Source organism: Muscardinus avellanarius (genome assembly GCF_963383645.1).
Source record: "Muscardinus avellanarius genome assembly, chromosome: 1".
Taxonomy (NCBI): Eukaryota; Metazoa; Chordata; class Mammalia; order Rodentia; family Gliridae; genus Muscardinus; species Muscardinus avellanarius.
The window spans coordinates 152,022,180-152,039,949 of NC_137786.1; the positions used below are offsets into that span (position 1 = coordinate 152,022,180).

At 37.7% G+C, this 17,770-nt stretch overlaps 1 protein-coding gene across 3 annotated transcripts in view; it reads left to right on the forward strand.

Moving 5' to 3' along the window:
• The window catches only part of TRPC6 (transient receptor potential cation channel subfamily C member 6), a gene marked incomplete at both ends in the record, with an annotated part of 131,041 nt that extends 113,605 nt beyond the window's left edge, over window positions 1–17,436 (forward strand). For all 3 annotated transcript variants that reach the window (XM_080719091.1, XM_080719092.1, XM_080719093.1), the window contains 3 exons: window positions 14,763–14,846; window positions 16,332–16,407; window positions 17,285–17,436. In XM_080719091.1, the coding sequence (XP_080575217.1) occupies window positions 14,763–14,846; window positions 16,332–16,407; window positions 17,285–17,436 (312 nt within the window). The remainder of the gene's footprint in view (window positions 1–14,762; window positions 14,847–16,331; window positions 16,408–17,284) is intronic.
• Between the last annotated feature and the right edge of the window lie 334 nt (window positions 17,437–17,770).

The window sequence follows — 17,770 nt, forward strand, 5'->3', positions numbered from 1 at the left end:
AGTGGATATCATTAGCTTAATTCTGTAGCTCAGGTGGAGAGCACACCTGGCCAGCTGTGTCTCCTTATTTACCAGCAATCAAGAAGCTGTTGAAAAAGGTCCTGTGGGAATTCAGTGACCATTGTGGTCAGCACAGTTCATAATGAACAATGTGTTCCAGAAATGCATCTCTAGTTTGGAGAAGCAAAATCCTCAATGATGAGGATATTTGCTTCCTTTCCTTTTGCATGCAGCTAATGGGAATATGTTACTGCTAAAAGGAAATTAGGAAGGAATGAATTAGGGGAATTCCTGTGTGTACCAGCAAAGATCAGTGTTAAGTTGCACAAAACAGAACACCCAAACCATGATGGTTTAAATGAGGCAGTGGGGTTTTCTCCCTCTTATTAAGCTCTCCAGAGTTAGGCAGTGTGGGACTGTTGTTAGGTCAAGTGTCTGACTTTCTGGATTTTTTGGTCATAATCAAATGCAAGATGACAGCTTTACCTCTTCTAGCCACAATGCCCAGTATTGAGACAGAAGACAGCCAAGAAAAAGTAGAGCATGCTAGCTCAGTCTGTAGCTTCCCCCCTCAGAAGCATTTTCCAACAATTTCTACCCTCACTACTAGGTCTCATTTGTGAGAACTGCATGCTACACGGTCTCTCCATGGAGCACAAATGCCAAGGACGGAGACAATCTTATTAAGTATACTTTTATTGGTGCATTTTAATTGTACATCATAGTGAGGTTCAGAGTGATAGCAAGATACATGCACACAGCACTTGGCATGTTTCTTTCCAGATAGTTTTAACTATGTATTTTACCTTCTCTGACAAAATAAGGCCTATCTGATCTCCAGCCTCCTGACTGGGCTTCCTTTCTAGGCATCACAGCCACAGATGTGCCAACATTCTTCTTTTGTAGTCAGAACTCAAAGGAGACCTGTAGGGTAAGGAAAATCCTGGGCCATAAACCCTTGTAAGATTAGGGAGTGCATGGTGATGAATCTTCAAGGATCAGTACCCAGGCAGGAAGGGCTGCAGTGGGAGGCAGCGTGTCAGGGTGAGACCTGTGCATGAATTCTAGGACTCTGCCTCATCCATGTGTTCTCCTGGGCTGAGAACAAAGCAGCTAGAAGGCAAAATGAAAATAACCCCTGGTCTTCCAAGGCAGTCAGTGTTGAGGGTTGTTAAAAATCGGCACAATATCTGTTCAGAGAAAATTTATTTGGGTTTTCTATGGGATGCCAGGTGAATCTAGGCTGTGTTAAAAAGTGGTACAAACAAAGGAAACTTATGAAGTGAAAAAGAATCCTCTAGTAGAGCTACAAAGTCAGTTACACACTAGAGAGTTAGCACAGTGTTTGGGAGAATAACAGAGGGAATCCACAAAGCTCAGCCTTAGGCCACACTTCGTCTTCAGCCTGTTTTTGTTTCGACTAAAAGAAGAAAGTTTTTGTTGTGTGCGAGTGTGTGTGTGTGTGTGTGTGTGTGTGTGTGTGTGTGTGTTGCTTTGTTTTACATTTTAAAGGTCTCTGAAGGGGAAAAGAGGAAATAAGAATATGTGACAGAGATGGTGTATGACCCACACACAACCAAAAAATGTAAATGGATATATCTGAAAAATATAATTTGAAATAAGTGAATTCATGTGTGGAAGAAACAGTAACAGTAATGGGGAAGTCATAATGTCAGAATAAATTTAGATGTCAGCATTAGTTGTGTAATTAATATTAATTATTATTAATTAATTGCATAACGGCAACAAATTAGGCTTGGTTGTGTATGTTTGGCAGCAACACACCTATTTTTATACACACACAGCACACACACAGTCATCTTGATTTTCCCACCAGTTTTTAGCTAAATACTTGGACAATTTACACGGCCTTCTCAGGTCTGGTTTTCTTTCCTTGTAGTTACTACAGCCTAAGAGGATGACTAGAAGCACATGAAATATGATACCTATCAAGGCCCATGGTAGAAAGCATATTTTGCTAATTCAATACTAGTGTCCCTGTCATTCATTTTCTTTGGTAAAATCACACTGTTGATGGTATTTTAAGTGTAACAATCTGAGTTGTCACTAAAGGTTCTTGTTCTTAGCTAGTTTAGAAAAAATAGCCAGAAATGCACTACTGCAAGCTTAAGCAAAGTTTTTCTTTTTTTTTTTACAAGGTAGAAAGAGGGGACAAAATAACCAGAGCACTAAGTCAGAGGTGACACAGTGGGGTACCTTGAAAGTTAGACAACGATGTTTCTGAAAACAGAAAAATTTGTATAAGAATTCATTATCTCCTTTTTCCCATCCTGTTTAGCCAATTAGTCTTTTCTCACCAAAAAAAAAAAAAAAAAAAAAAAAAAAGGTACTGGCCCATTCATTATCTCTGCAGTGTGAGTCTTTTCTGTTAGATGTCTTTGTACATCCTCACAGGGACAGGCAGGTCTGACATCACTGATCAAAATGTGTTACTTAGTTGGCAAGCTCTGGGGGCTGTATGGTAGAAGCCCTCTTTGTTCGTTAAGTTTAAAGCAGGTATTGTCCACTCATGTCCTTGGTGAGTTCTCAGCTTTTCCTAACTTTTATCTGCTAGAAGTTACTTATTATCTTGAAAACTTTTTTTATAATAAAGAAAAGAAAGACATAAGAATATCATTTTTTAAAGTATAGATGTTTGGGGACAATAACTATTTTTGTTATTACTGATTAATATTGGGTTAATATAACTTGATTTTTTTAACTTTTAACTTTAGTCTAACCTGTTGTGAGAGTCTATATAATAGTCTAACCTGTTGTGAGAGTCTATATAATTCTGTTTCTAAGTGTAGATGTCTGTGTTTAACATTCAGTATTCAACTGGGCTAACAGTCAACTCTTAGCTGACTTTGGCAACAGCTCTTGGCTAACAGCTTAGAGGCAGAGAAAAGGATGTTATTGTTCTAAGTGTGAAAGCTTGTTCATATTAGCAATTGATACTGCCCTTTTTAGCAGTCAGTACCAGCTCAATCCCCATCATTAACCAATCCCCAGACTGAGAAGAGACAAGTTAACAGTGCGGGTGTGGACTTCTGGACAGCACAGCCCAGATCCGCATTCAGTTCTAATCCTTGACATTGTCACATTGCTGGTATCCACAAGTATCTGTGAAAAGGAGTGCCTGGATGGATAGGACAGACAGGTGGACGGAGGATGAAGGGGGGACATGTTATCGAAGAATGTGAATAGCTCGTCTCCAACATGTTTTCAACTCAAAATATTTTATAATTTGATAAATTAATAACTTCTGTTACTTATGCAAGTTAAATTATCTGCATATATTATGTAAGAAAACAGGATCCAGGTGAAATTCTATAACAAATTTTCAAAAGCTTTTCTAGTAGGTGAATATCTTTAGACTTGAATTCAACTATCCCTGGTGACATATTGCTTGATCCTAATCACTTATGACAGAGATATCATAAATATACCACTAATAATAGTTTAAGAAAGTATAAGAATTGTGAATGATAGAGTCCACCTTAGAAGTTTAACTTCACTCATAGGGGGCAAAGAAGCAATGAAGTTTTAACTGATCATATTATTTAGTCCTACTTCTACCCATGAGAGTTGAGTTTTAATTGGAAACATGGTCCACTGTGTGTTCTTATAAATAAGAGGTTGCAACATATTAGCCTCAGTAATAGGAGCATCTCTGTGAAGACTGAATACCCATAAATAGCCCATATAATTTGGGATTGGTATATATAGGCAACTGACTTTTTAAATTTATTTTTAATGTGGAAAACATAGAGGCATCCACAATTTTAACCACTTTTATGTATATAATTCAGTGGCATGAAGTACATCCACAGTGCAGAAATTGATTCCTAATTGGATAATCCAAGGAAATGTCTTTTTCCCTTTCTACCTACATTCCATTTATGATCCACAAAAATGTCAAATGCAACAAAATGCTTCATAATTTTGTAGAAGGCATTTCAATTGACTATTTATATGTTTATATATTATATATATTATATACTATATCTATATTATATTACACATAATGAATTCATATGAACATAAGAAATTCAGTGTTCTTGGTAAATATTTTCTTTTTTATGTTTTTTAAAAAATTTTTTATTGGTGCATTATATTCATGCATCATATTGGGGTAAAAAGCTTGTATGTACATACATGTACACATCACCGATTTAATCCCTACCCAATTCCCACCCCATTCCCTCCCCATCCCTTTGTCCCTTGCTTGGCTTAGTGGTTGACTTCAATATGTTTAAGTACATTGTGTGTTTTAGAGAATTTCCTTCTCCCCACCTCCCATCCCCTCATTTAGATTGTCTTGTTTGCTCCTCTATAGGATTTTCTTTTACAAGAGTTCCTCCTATGACCCATTTCTCCTTAGTGTTCACATATTAGGGAAAGCATCTGATTTCTTATTTTTTGTGACTGACTAATCTCACTTAGCATAATGTCCTCCAGTTCCATCCACTTCCCTGAAAATGATGTAATTAAGTTATTTTATGGCTGAGAAAAATTCCATGTGTACATATCCCACAGTGTTGTAATTCATTCATCTGTTGATGGACATCTTGGCTGGTCCCATAGTTTGGTTATGGTGAATTGTGCAGCTATGAACATAGATACACATGCATTAGTTTGGTAGTTTGGTTTCTTTTCTTTGGGGTAGATACCCAGGAGTGGTATTGCTGGATCACATGGTAGAATTGTTCCCATTCTTCTGAGGATCCTCCATACTGTTTTCCAAAGTGGTTGCACTAATTTGCAATCTCACCAACAATGTGTTAAGAGTTCCCACTTCTCCACATCCTCACTGGCATTTGTTGTTGTTTGTGTTTTGAATAATTGCCATTCTAGTTAGAGTTAGGTGGAATCTCAGGGTGGTTTTGATTTACATCTTGCTGATTGCTAATGATATTGAGCATTTTTTCATGCATTTATTGGCCATTTGAATTTCTTCTTTTGTGAAGTGTCTTTTTAGTTCATTGGCCCATTTTTTTGATTGGGCTCCTGAGTTTCTTGAGTTCTCTGTATATTCTAGATATTAGTCCTCTATTGGAGAAGTAGTTGGCAAAAATCTTCTCCCATTCTGTTGGCTCTCTGTTGAGGTTCTTTTGATCTGAGGAATCTTTACTGACTTTTTGTCTAGAAGATTGTCTAATGGTGTGAGAGGAGTGTTAAAGTCTCCCAGTATTATTGTATTGGGATTTATGTGTGACTTAATTTCACAAAGAGTTTGTTTTATTTAGGTAGCTGCACCTATGTTTGGAGCATAAATGTTGACTATCGTTTTTTCCTCTTGTTAAATTGTTTCTTTTGCCAGTAAAAAAATGACCTTCTTTGTCTCTTCTAATAAGCTTGGGCTTGAAGTCTAACTTGTCTGATATCATTGTTGCTACTTCTGCTTGTCTTCAAGTTCTATTGGCATGGATTACTTGTTCTAGCCCTTTATCTTAAGTTTGTTATTATCTTTGCTTATAAAGTGTGTTTCTTACAAACAGCAGATAAATGTATTCTGGCTTTTAATGTATTTTGCCATCTTTATGTTTTTTTTATTGAGAAGTTGAGGATATTTACATTCAGTGTGATTGAGAGATGATTCTTATTTCCTAACATATTGAATTTAACTTCTGTTTGAGGTAGTGTTTATTTTTCTTTGCTTAGTAGTTTGCTGGATGGAAATTCTTGTTTCTCTGGCTCTGGCATATATTATTTATTTCTTCTTTGCAGTTAATCTCTTTGAGTATTTTCTCTAGTGCTGGTTTGGAAGACATAAATTCCTTTAACTTCTATTTGTTGTGGAAGATTTTTATTTCCCCGTCTAATTTGAGAGGTAGTTTTTTGGGTAGAAAATTTTTGGCTGGTAGTTGTTTTCTTTCAGAGTTTGGAATATGCTACTCTGGGCCCTTCTGGCTTTTTGACTTGGTTTGAGAAGTCTGGAATGATTCTAATTGGTTTGCCTCTGAATGTCACTTGGTCTTTTGTTTTTGTTGCCTTTAAGATTCTCTCCTTGGCTTCTACATTGGTCATTTTGACTAATATGTGGCATGGGGAACCTTTTCTCTGATCTTGTCTAGAGGGGGTTCTACAAGTTCCCTGTACCTGTGTATCAACCTCTTGCTCTATGTTTGGAAATTTTTCAGATATTACTTCTTGAAAAGATTGTTGATCCCTTTGGTTTCACCTTCTTTTCCCTCTTCTATGCCAAATATTCTTAGGTTAGCTCTTTTAAAATGGGCCCATATTTCTTAGTGTCCAATTCATGCTGTCAAATTTTTTTTTAAAGTTATATAGTATGTGTTCGTTTTGGAGTGGTCATCTTCTAAGAGCAAGATTCTATTATTCATGTGATCTAGTCAATTATTTACAGTTTGAATTGATGCCTTCACTTCAATGAGTGCATCCTTTGTTTCTTTCAGACTCTCTCTAATTTTTTTTCAAAATTCCTTATTATCTCTACAGTTATATTCCTGATTTGACCTTCTGGAGATCCCTGCAAATCTGTGTTGTCGGGTTCTGTTATTGTGGTATTGTGGAAGCTCATTGCTTCCTTGTTATTCCTCCTTCTCATGATTTCAGAAGTTTGTACCTGTTGCTTTTGATATATTTCTCTCAGTCTCTAGGTGTCAGCTGGTATATCCAAGGGAAAGTTGTATTATATTCAATATTGAAAGCTGAGTGAGAAGGGAAATGAAGTTGTAAATGCAAGAATATGGTAGAGCCACAGATAGGATCAAATAGAATGAAAGTATGGGTTTGGTAAGGTAGTATATAGTAGAGATAAGAGATAGTGAATATGTAGTGGTATTCTATTAACAAATGTAGAGTTTTAGTGTAGTGATATGAAGTGGATTTAATACAAGACACAGAGGAGAAGAAAGGAAAAAAGAAAAAAAGTAAAGCGATGGAGAGATGAGAGTAGGTAAGTACAAGAGAAGAATCTTGAGAGAGTGTAAAAAAAAACAGGTATACACACAAAAAAAACAGAAAACCAAAACAACACCACCAACAAATCAATACAACTCTACAAATATATAAATACTCTACAGACTGGGCCTCTGCAGTCTCACTCTGTGCAGACACTGAGTGTCACCAGCACCTTTCCTGCTTCACACCTAGTTCTCTGAGTCTTTGTCAGTCTATGCAGATGGCCGGTATCAATGGGGCTGGATCTAGTGTTAAGTGCAGTTCACCTTCCGTGCTTTTCACAGATATGGAGTCTCAGTCTCTTCTTGCTTCCATAAGTGGCGTATTCCTCTGAGACCAAACTCAATGTAAGAGTCCTTGTTTTCCACAGCTAGACTGATCCAGTCTGACTTCTCCCCATTAATCATGATTGGGTAGTCTGTGGTGATCCTGGAGATCCTACTAGTTGGGTCTAGTGTAGGTCTCTCCCCACACTTTCCACTGATGCAGAGCCTGAGTCTTTCTGAGCCTTTGCTATATCCAACAGCAGACTCTAGCCCCACTTTTAGGTTGAACCACAAAGCTCAGACCCAGGGCATTTATCAAAGCTGTGTGAGTCCCTGGGGGTGCGATACTGGAAGTTCTCCTGCGGGTGAACTTAAGGTGTTGAGATGATAGCTTCACTTAAGGTGTTGCTCTGCATGGGTTTAGATCTCTGGCAGGCATGGTAAGTTTTGCCATCACTGCTGTAAGTTGTAGACTCAGTTCCTACCTTTGCTGGGTTAAACCGCAAAGTCTCAGACCCAGGGCTTTTATTACAGCTGAGTGAGTCCCTGGGTATGCCATGCTGGGCATTTTCCCGTGGGAACTGTGGCTTCACGTATGGTATTTTGGGGTACTGGTCTGGATCTCTGGAGGGCATGGTGAGCTTGGTCTCCACTGCTACAAGTTGTAGCCAATGTTTATGCAGGAGAAACAGATGACCCACAATTCCAATGATCTGCAGCTCCCCACTTCAGGTCCCTGGTTGCCCTCCTGTTCATCTCTGGAGTCAGGTGCATCAAGACAAGATGGCGCAAGTATGGCGCCCAAGGCCTCAAGGCAGGCAGTTTCCCCTCTAGTGCTCTGGATCCCTGGAGGGCACAGCGAGCTCAGCTGCCACTGCTGGGAGCTGCAGCCAGTGTTTGCACAGGAAGAACTGATGGCCTACAACTCAGATGATCTGCAGCTGCTCACTTCAGGCTTAGCTGTTTTCCTGTTTGTCTCTGGAGTCGGGTTAAGTCGGTGCAGTGAAGCAAGATGGTGCCATTGTGGTGCCCGCTGCTGCAAGGCAGACAGGTTTCTTTTCTATTCTGTGATCAGTCTTCAAGTCTTTTTTTTCCCCCAGTCTTGTGTCTTTCATGTTATTCCTCTATTGTTAGTATTTTCTGGCTTTGAAGAATGCTGTTTCCAAGGCCATAGAGATCAGGTGTTGGCAGGACTGGTATGTGCTGCTTCCCTAGGTCACCATCTTCCCAGAAGTCTGAAACTTAAATATTTTTAATCTTCTGCAAATTGTTTATCTTTTGTTATTGATATTTTTGGTAATGGAAATAGAACCCAGGGGCATTTTATCTCTGAGCTACAACCCAATCCTTTTTTTAAAAAAAATTGAGACAAAATCTCACTAAGTTTTTGAAGGTCTATGTTGCTGAGGTTGTCCTAGAACCTGCAATCCTCCTCTCTTTGCTCCCAAGCATTGGATTAGAGGTGTGCACCACCATTTCAGGCTTCCCAATAGTACATATTTTTAATCCAAGATTTGAAAAATCTCCAAAAAACTACTAAGTCTGTGATATCTGACCCAGCTGTGGAGCTTGGAGTAAAGTATTAACTCAGTTAATGTCAGTTTACTAGTCTAAAGAACTTTTTACTTAGTGGAATATTGTTACCGCATGGAGATGAATATTCAGGTCTTCTTTCAAGAGAGTCTGCTGCAAGGTCAAGGTTGCTGCCTGGCGCATGACCTTTGGGATTCCTTACACATTCTTTCAGGCTTTTCCTTAGTTCCTGGAGGCTTTTTTTCTTTCCATGACAGGACTCCCCTTGTGCCAAAGCTCCCCACCTAGCTGACTTTCTCAGACAATCTTCCTTCCTCGCCCTCTTTCAAAGGTAAGCTGACCCACTCAGTCTAGAGCTTTCTCTGCCTTCTTATTTTCCATAGGTATAATTCTGAATCCATCTTATATTGCTATTCTGTCTTGGCATTTGATTCCTGGGGGTGTGAGTCAACACAAGTATCTATTTTCTTTTGCCATTTCAGCTTGTGGACACATTCCACAGTTCATTCAAACTTGATACATTAACTCTATTCTAATGAATAATGTTTTCAAGATAACAATTTACATTTCAGAACATTTTTGCCCAATATTACCGAAATGAGCTCCTATTAGAGTATGTTTGGCACTAAAATGTACCAAGAAAAACTCATGATATCTTCTTCTTTACCCAGTTCACATCACTTTTGCTTATTGTTTTCATAAAGTCAACATCTAAGATGGCACAGCAAGTTTCTGTTTCATGTGAGCTTTCTCTCCGACCACTTGAAGGTTAAAATGTTTAGTTAGTTGCACAAGTGCAGCCTGAACATCTGTTCCAGGTACATCCCAGAAATCTGTCAGATGAGCCCTGCAGAAACATGTCGGGAAATGAGGCAATCAGGCTATTCATTACCGTCCATCACATCCTTCACCTCTAATGGTCTCTGACCTTGCTGGTTGCTGGCATTAGCTTTTCAGATGTACAGTATGATATGAGAGCCTAAACACAAGTCGCTCTCTGCCGTCCCAGAAAGCATGCCTGAAAGTGCTGAATAACTTCTTGGGTAACTGCCCTTTCAGCTTCATAACAGATCACTCTGAAGTTATTGGTTTTAGAGCAGGATTTTATGCCCTGCTGAGTAGGTCTATTTTGCACTGGGTTGAATGAGAATTCTTTTGTTGGTTAAATGTACAGGAATTATAGCTTTAAGCCATTATTTTAAGCAAAGTCTGTTTTTCTAAATTATCTGATAAAACAATAACATAAAGTAGTGGTTCCAACTGCACCTATTTCACCAGGGCCACTGCTCTGTGTGATTTTGTGTAAATTCCCAGTACGCTTCTCCAGAACTGTTGAGTTAAAATCTGACAGTGGGTCCTGAAAATGTGTATTTTAATAAGAACTTAGGAGGAGATCATAATGCTAATATAGGTGTGGGAATCACTGAATAGTTCACTCCCTGGATGACTTAGTCATGAGCTTGGGCACATCAGGAAAATGTTGTACTTGGCAAAGTATCTCCAATATACATTGACTAGATTAAAGCTGGCTATGAAATAGACTCAAATCCGCATGGTAGATACAATGCTTACAGCGTTTTGTGTATTCTATACACTTTATTGTGTTTCTTCTCATTAGCTAGAAGGTAGGTAATATTTTTTTGTTCTATACATAAGAAACCTGAGCATATAGAGGGGAAATGATTTGTCCAAAATCTCATTTCAGACAAGTGACTGATCCAGAAATCAAAAGAGTATTTATTTGATTCCAAAGCAAGAGGTTATAATCACTGTACAGCACAGTTCTGTATCATGGGTGACATGCCACAGAAGGCATTCCCTGCTGACTGAATACAGCGCCTGAAACTTTTGGTTCATTACTTTGATTCTGGCTTCAGGCCACGTAATACCTGTGGGAAACTGGCAATTTCCAGAACTGTTTCTATGTCTAGCAATATAAGAACCACCAAAGACAGGAGAATATTTGTTCCTCTTACTGGGTAACAAAAGAGCTATCTTGTGTTCCTTACTCTGATCCCACAATACACCTACAAGATGCGAAATGCTGATATGAAGCCCATGATTAGAAAATGAAGAAAAAGCACAGAGAATGCAAGAAACACGCTTGAAGATATAAAGAAAGGAATAGACACTGCCTCATTCAGAATCGACAAGAGTATGGATTTACATGTTAGTCAGGACAAAGCTCGCATCCTGTCTTCCTGCTTTTGATCAACCGGCTCTTGGCTGTCTGCCTCTGTGCATTTGACATGTTGGCAGGCTCTACAGATAACCGATTCTCTAAGTTGTTTAAATATTTTTCATATAATAGGTTGAATCCCTTGTATATGCAAGGGTGTTACCGACATGACTTCAGATTTTAAACTCTTTGTAGCTGTACATGGAGACAATTATGTTAGGGTTTTCTGCCACCAAGTGGTAATAATGCTTCTTTGCACATTGGATAAAATTTCTTCTTTTTTTTTTAACTATTTCTCTGCATTATTCAGTTTTTTAGTAAGGAGTTTTTGAATGTGTCTGATGGATTAGAAACTCTATCGTATATTACACATTTTTGCTGAAAAACATGTTAAATTTACATCCAACACTTGATACTTTAGGCTGAAAGCAGAATCAGTTACACACAAAAATGATTGACATTAATTAACTCTATTAGTGTTTACTAGTCAGGTGATTTTACCCATCACTCATTTCCCCAAAGTTCGTTTTCTCTCTCTCTCTCTCTCTCTCTCTCTCTCTCTCTCTCTCTCTTCTCTCTCTTCTCTCTCTTCTCTCTCTTCTCTCTCTTCTCTCTCTTCTCTCTCCTCTCTCTCCTCTCTCTTCTCTCTCTCTCTCTCTCTCTCTCTCTCTCTCTCTCTCTCTCTATTACTGGGGGTGGAACCCAGGGGCTTTCTACCTTCAGGCTATACTCCCAGACCTATTTTATATTTTTTGGAAACAGGGTCTCATTAAGTTGCTGAAAGCCTCACTAAGTAGCTGAGGCTGGCTTCAAACCTGCATGATCCTCCTTTCTCAGCCTCCCAAGTGCTGGGATTACAAGCATGTGCCACCACACGTGGCCCAAAGGTACATTTGATTTGAAGAAATTTGGGGTTGTCACAAGAGCAGGGATTTGCTATGGGAATCTAGTGGTTAGAGGCCAGGGACGTTGCTAACATTCTGCAATATACAGAACACCTCCCACTCTAAAGAACTCCCCACCCCAAGGTGTCCACAGCAAGGCAACGGAGAGACCCTACACTGTGCTCACTGAGTGTGCAGAGAAGAGCAGAGCATGTTGCTGAAACTGTATGCAAACACACTCTAGTTCTGGTTATTGATACCTCAACATCAACACTCTAGAAAATCATTCACATACTCAAATGAGCAGAATATGTCATTTTCTGCTTTTCCTGGCTTTGTAAACTCTTTTGTGTGGTAAAAATCTGTTCAAGTTTGTAAGACATCTGCTGCATGCCTTAAAACCAGTTCCCCAAGTTTCAAATGTATTTTTACTACGTAGTTAAGCTGCAAGCAAAAGATTCATGAACCCAGACAGTATAACTCTTGCATAGCAAAGTGTCCAGAAAACAAAATTCATTAGCGACAAAAAAGACATTTTCTTCATTCATTTTACCAATCAATAATCTTTTAGTATTGGCATTAGGCATACTGGGATTCCACAGAACCTGGAGAACGTAGAGTGTAAACATGTAACTGAACCAATGAATAATTGCTAATTTTGACTTAGCAAGGAAAAAAAGGCCTAGCTTGCTCAAGAGCTATTTCCACAAAGTAGGCCAGGAAAGCTGCTCTGAGTAGCTTATATATGAAACTAAAATCCAAAGGATGAGACAGAGCAAGCTGGCCATCCCACAGCTCAGAAAAGAATGTTTCAGGAATTGGGAATGGAAAACACAAAAGCCTCTAATTAGAAAAAGGCAAATGAAAGGAGATCTGCATGAGCATAAAATATGAGGTTTGAGTTAAAAAGAAAAGATGGTCTCAATAGGTTTGGTGTGTCGTAAAACTGTCTTAAATTGGGGGAAAGGGTTGAAACATTCAAGTATTAAGACCCACAAATTTGTCTCCAAAATATCTCAAAGAAGCACAATTTTTTTATTTTCCTGTTTCCACAACACTTTAACAATCTACTACTTTTTCTTTTTTCTTTTTTTTTTCTTTTTTTTTGTGGGTCTTGGGGTGGAACTCAGGGGCATTTGACCTCCGAGCTACACCCCCTGCCCTATTTTTTTTATTCTTTATTTTGAAACCGGGTCTCACTGAGTTGCAGAGGGCCTCACTAAGTAGCTGAGGCTGTTTGCGAACTGCGATCCTCCGGTCTCAGCTTCCCAAATGCTGGAATTACAAGTGTGCGCCACAATGCCTGGCTTACAATCTACTACTTTTTCTAATAAATAAAGATATCAAAGAAATGTCTTGTGGTAATTAAGCTATTAGTTCATTGATAAACAAAAAGGTTTAAAAAGTATGATCCATCAATATTTCCTTTACCTGGATATTTCCTTTCTGATTATGAACTGGTCCTCATACTTTATGATGTATCATAACTGTAGGTGAATGTGAGCTTGAACCTGCTCATATTTAATGATGCTCTTAAGGCATAAATTGTAGTTTGAGAGTCAGGGTTCCCACTGTATTATAAAATGTTAAAGTGTTATATTGAAGTTTCTAGGCATCTTATGAACTCATAAATTAGTAGAGGACAATAAAAATAAAATAGATCATTTTCTTTATTATTATAAGAGATTATAGCAAGTTTAAGCATCTTGCCTACTGTTGTATAGCCAGTTTTGACAAAGCAAGATTGTAATTTGTCTTCAGGGTCACATCATGTGCTTTTTTTAAGAAGCCCCACTGCATCTTTTTGGTTAATTTATTTTTTATTTTATTTTATTTTTTATTTTTTGGTACTGGGGTTCCTGGAAGCCCTTCTACCTCTGGGCTACACTCCCAGACCTATTTTTTATATATATTTTATTTGGAAACAGGGTCTCTTAAGCCAGCGAGGCAGGCTCTGAACCAGCGCGATCCTCCTGTCTCCGGCTCCCAAGCGCAGGGATTACAAGCGTGCACCACCATGCCCGGCTCTTTTGGGTTAATTTAGTAAATTTTATAATATTATCCTAGCGATTTATAAAGTCAATATGAGTAAAAATATGTGGATATTTTGCTAACGTTTTTAGAGGCAGTAAAATAAAAAAGAAAGCTGTCTAAAAGAGGATGCTATATAAGTACTATTTTCAAATTCACATATTGTTTTTATGGTTCTTAACAATCTTGCCATATTTTATATTATTTTAACTCAGCTAGACCATACATGTTTATGTTCTTCCTTAAATACCCAGACATGCACTTTGGGGGCTACTTTGTTCTTCTCGGGTTCTCTTATTTGTAAAACTATTTTTCCTCTAGAGAGTACATTTTCCTCTAGGAAGTATATTTTTAGCATGTTACTATATTTATTGTAGACTGTTTTAAGTCTTTTGTTATTTTCCAGAACAGTACTGTCATAGGGAAATATTATTTGAAAAGTACTGCTGAAATGGAATACTATACAGATACCCCAATTCAAATGGACTGGTTAGTGCTTTGTTGGCATCTGGATTCTATTTCATATCAATCTTACCCTGGTGTTTCTTCAGGATCCCATCAGGCCCTAGAGCAGGTGTGGCTGTTGTAGGTTTTTAGTCTTCCCATAGTCCCAGGGATGATTGATAGGAGGCTGAAGCAGGAGGACTGCAGGTTTGAAGACAGCCTCAGCAATGTAGTGAGGCTATCAGCAACTTAGTGACAGCCTGTTTCAAAATAAAAAATAAAAATGGGGTTGGGGGTGTAACTCAGATGTAGAACACTCTCGGGTTCAGTCATCAGCACCACAAAAAATTAAATTAAAACAAAAAATAGCACTGCACACATGGCTGAGATTACTCATATACACGAGACTATGTTTTAGTTCATGAATGTAACAGATAATTTTACACATTAAAATAAAACTTAAATAAGACTCAATTTTTCATTCCTTTCAAATTACAGTTTGGCCACAATAAACAATCAAGTATAAGGAGCTCAGAAGACTTTCATTTAAATAGTTTTAATAATCCTCCAAGACAGTATCAGGTAAGTATGATTTTTCAAAGAAATAAGACTAATTATTTGTAATATTTAAATTCTCAAGCTATGTGACCATTAAATAAAACTGAAATATTAGAATATTTTCTCAATATCAAAATAATGAATTAAATCAGTAAATGATTGTTGAGTAGTGACCATCCATGTGCTTTGTACTCTCCAAGTGATAAATATAAAAAATAGGTAAATCCTTGGAATCATATAGTTTATAGCATACATGTTTATTTCAAAAGGCTAAACTTACAAAAAACATAAGAGAATAAAATTCACCTCAAATCTTACCACTGAGAAATTAAGACTGTTTACTTGTGATGACTATTCTGCCAGAAGGTCAGATTTACATCATGTATCATAATGTTAATATTATATCTTATGTGTAATAGTATATAAATAAGTAATTAGTACTGATAAAATGAGTAATAGTCTTGTGGCCTATATTTTTCAAAGAAACATGTTTATATTACTTTTAATGAATATATAGTATTATTTTCTATAAATAAATGATAATTTGTTAAAATAATTCCCTATAGATGGGCATTTATGTTTCTTTCTCCTAGCTATTATAAGTAGTACTTTTATAAATATACTCATCTTTGCTGGGCGTGGTGGCACACGCTTATAATCCCAGCACTTGGGAGGTGGAGACAGGAGGATCATGCAGGTTCGAAGCAGCCTTGCTGGTTTAAGAGACCCTGTTTCCAAATAAAATATAAAATAGGCCCGGGAGTGTATTCCGGAGGTAAAAGGGGTCCATCCCCAGTACCACCAAAAAATAAATAAATAAAATAAAATAAATACTCATATACATAGTAAATTATACCCTTATAATAAGTTCTTGAATATAGAGCTTTATTGCTTGCTATTTAATTTTGGGTTTATGTGGCAAAATTTGGTTTAGCTATATATCCACTCAGAAATTTCTACCAATTTGCTGAGTCTCCTCATTTTCATAAAAATAACCTAGTTTAAAGGTGCCATTCATATAAAATAAGCCCAGATACTAGAGGAAAAACTTTACTAGATTGAAACTAAACATTCCTAAATTAATAGTAAGTATAAAATCAAAACTAGCCACATTTCTTAGTAAAATGGTGTGGGGAGACATAAATGACTGGGCATTTGCTTAATTCCCCATTTCAACATGTAGTCTCCCATATTTTTAACCTTTCCAGCAGAAAGACTGTACTTTAATACTTTTCAAATAAAATATAAGCAATGGGCACAAAGAATTAGATGTTTGCTCCAAATTTATATTCCCAAGAATTAACTTTTGAATCATTAGCCCAGGTGATATGAAAATTGCTTCTAAAAGAAAAAGTTTGGAGATGTGCATTCGCTGGCAACTAACCTTATTCTTCTATAGACACCACTTCTAAAGTGCTTCCCAGAGGGAGGGAGCCTTGGAAGCATATGCCAAGGGAGATATTTGCTGTGAACATAATCCTGAGATGGATTTTTATTTTCTCTGTCTAGAAAATAATGAAGAGGCTCATTAAAAGATATGTACTGCAGGCCCAGATTGATAAAGAGAGTGATGAGGTGAATGAAGGTGAGTTGAACATGGAGACAAACTGGCTCCTGTGTGCGTCAGGATGGGTCTGATGGAGAGCTGAGGGAGATATGGAAGGATGGGTGTGGGTGGGTGGGCCTCAGGGGAAAGTAGAACAGGCTCTCACCGACCATCATTTCAGTGAGATAGTAGGGAGCAAGCTATTTATCCTCAGATTTCACTTGCTAGATAGAAAGCTATTATTCTTGGAGGAGGGGAGGGGACTGGAGGAAATGGCTGGGATAGGTGAGAGGCTGATGCTCTGACCTTTCAACATCCATTTCCTTTTAACTTACTCCTGGAAGACTTTGCTGTAATCTCACAATAAATTTTTCATTCACTAAAATACTTACCTGAAACACTAGAAACCTGGTATAATAGAAAGTTACTTCCTTTGAAATGATTAAAAAATGCAGATGTGGGTTGAAAATTAGGACTGATTTTATCCTTGTTTTGGTTACCATTCTCATTGCTGTCACCTGATAAACCTGACCATACACTACTTAGAGGAAAGAAGAGTTATTTGCTCACAGCTCTGGAGATTTCAGATGTTCGGTCCATATCAGGCTGGTTCTTCGGAGCCCAGGGCATGACGACAGGAAGCAGAGAGAGGGAGAGAGCACAGCTCAGTTCTCACATCATGGAGGCTGGTGCATGAAAGATAGCAAGGGGGGGAAAGACCTTATATATTTCCCAAGTCCACATACCAAGAGATCCCACCAAAGCATCCAATCCCTGCATCCAACATGGCTCCCTTATTTCTTTGAGCTCTATGGGTACATTCTAAATTCAAAGTGTCATAGTCCTATCCCAGAATCATTACTGCCTCTGTATCCTGTATTTATAGTTGATTTCTCTTCACTTTCGCTTTTCATAGGGGAACTGAAAGAAATTAAGCAAGACATCTCAAGTCTTCGTTATGAACTCCTTGAAGAAAAATCTCAGAATATAGAAGACCTAGCAGAACTTATTAGAAAACTTGGGGAGAAATTGTCCTTGGAGCCAAGTCAAGAGGAGAGCAATAGATAATGCAAAGACTTCCTTGGAAATTCATATTTATTTGTCCACTTGAAGCCATATTATTTTCTGATTTATTTTTTTAAGTGCCAGTGATATAAAAAAGGAAAAAGTTAAATGCTAAGTTGGCCATCCTATTATCTGGAACACACCAAATGATTCAATATTCAAAAACCTAAAAATATCTAATATTTTTGGTGATTAAATTTTATTATTGAGGCTAAAGATTGTATATTGTGATGAAAACATTGCCTGATTGTTTGGTGTTTATTTTATAAACTGCTTTCTTGGATGTAACTATTTTGATGATGTGATTTACCATGTGGTATGTGTCTGGGAATGGGTC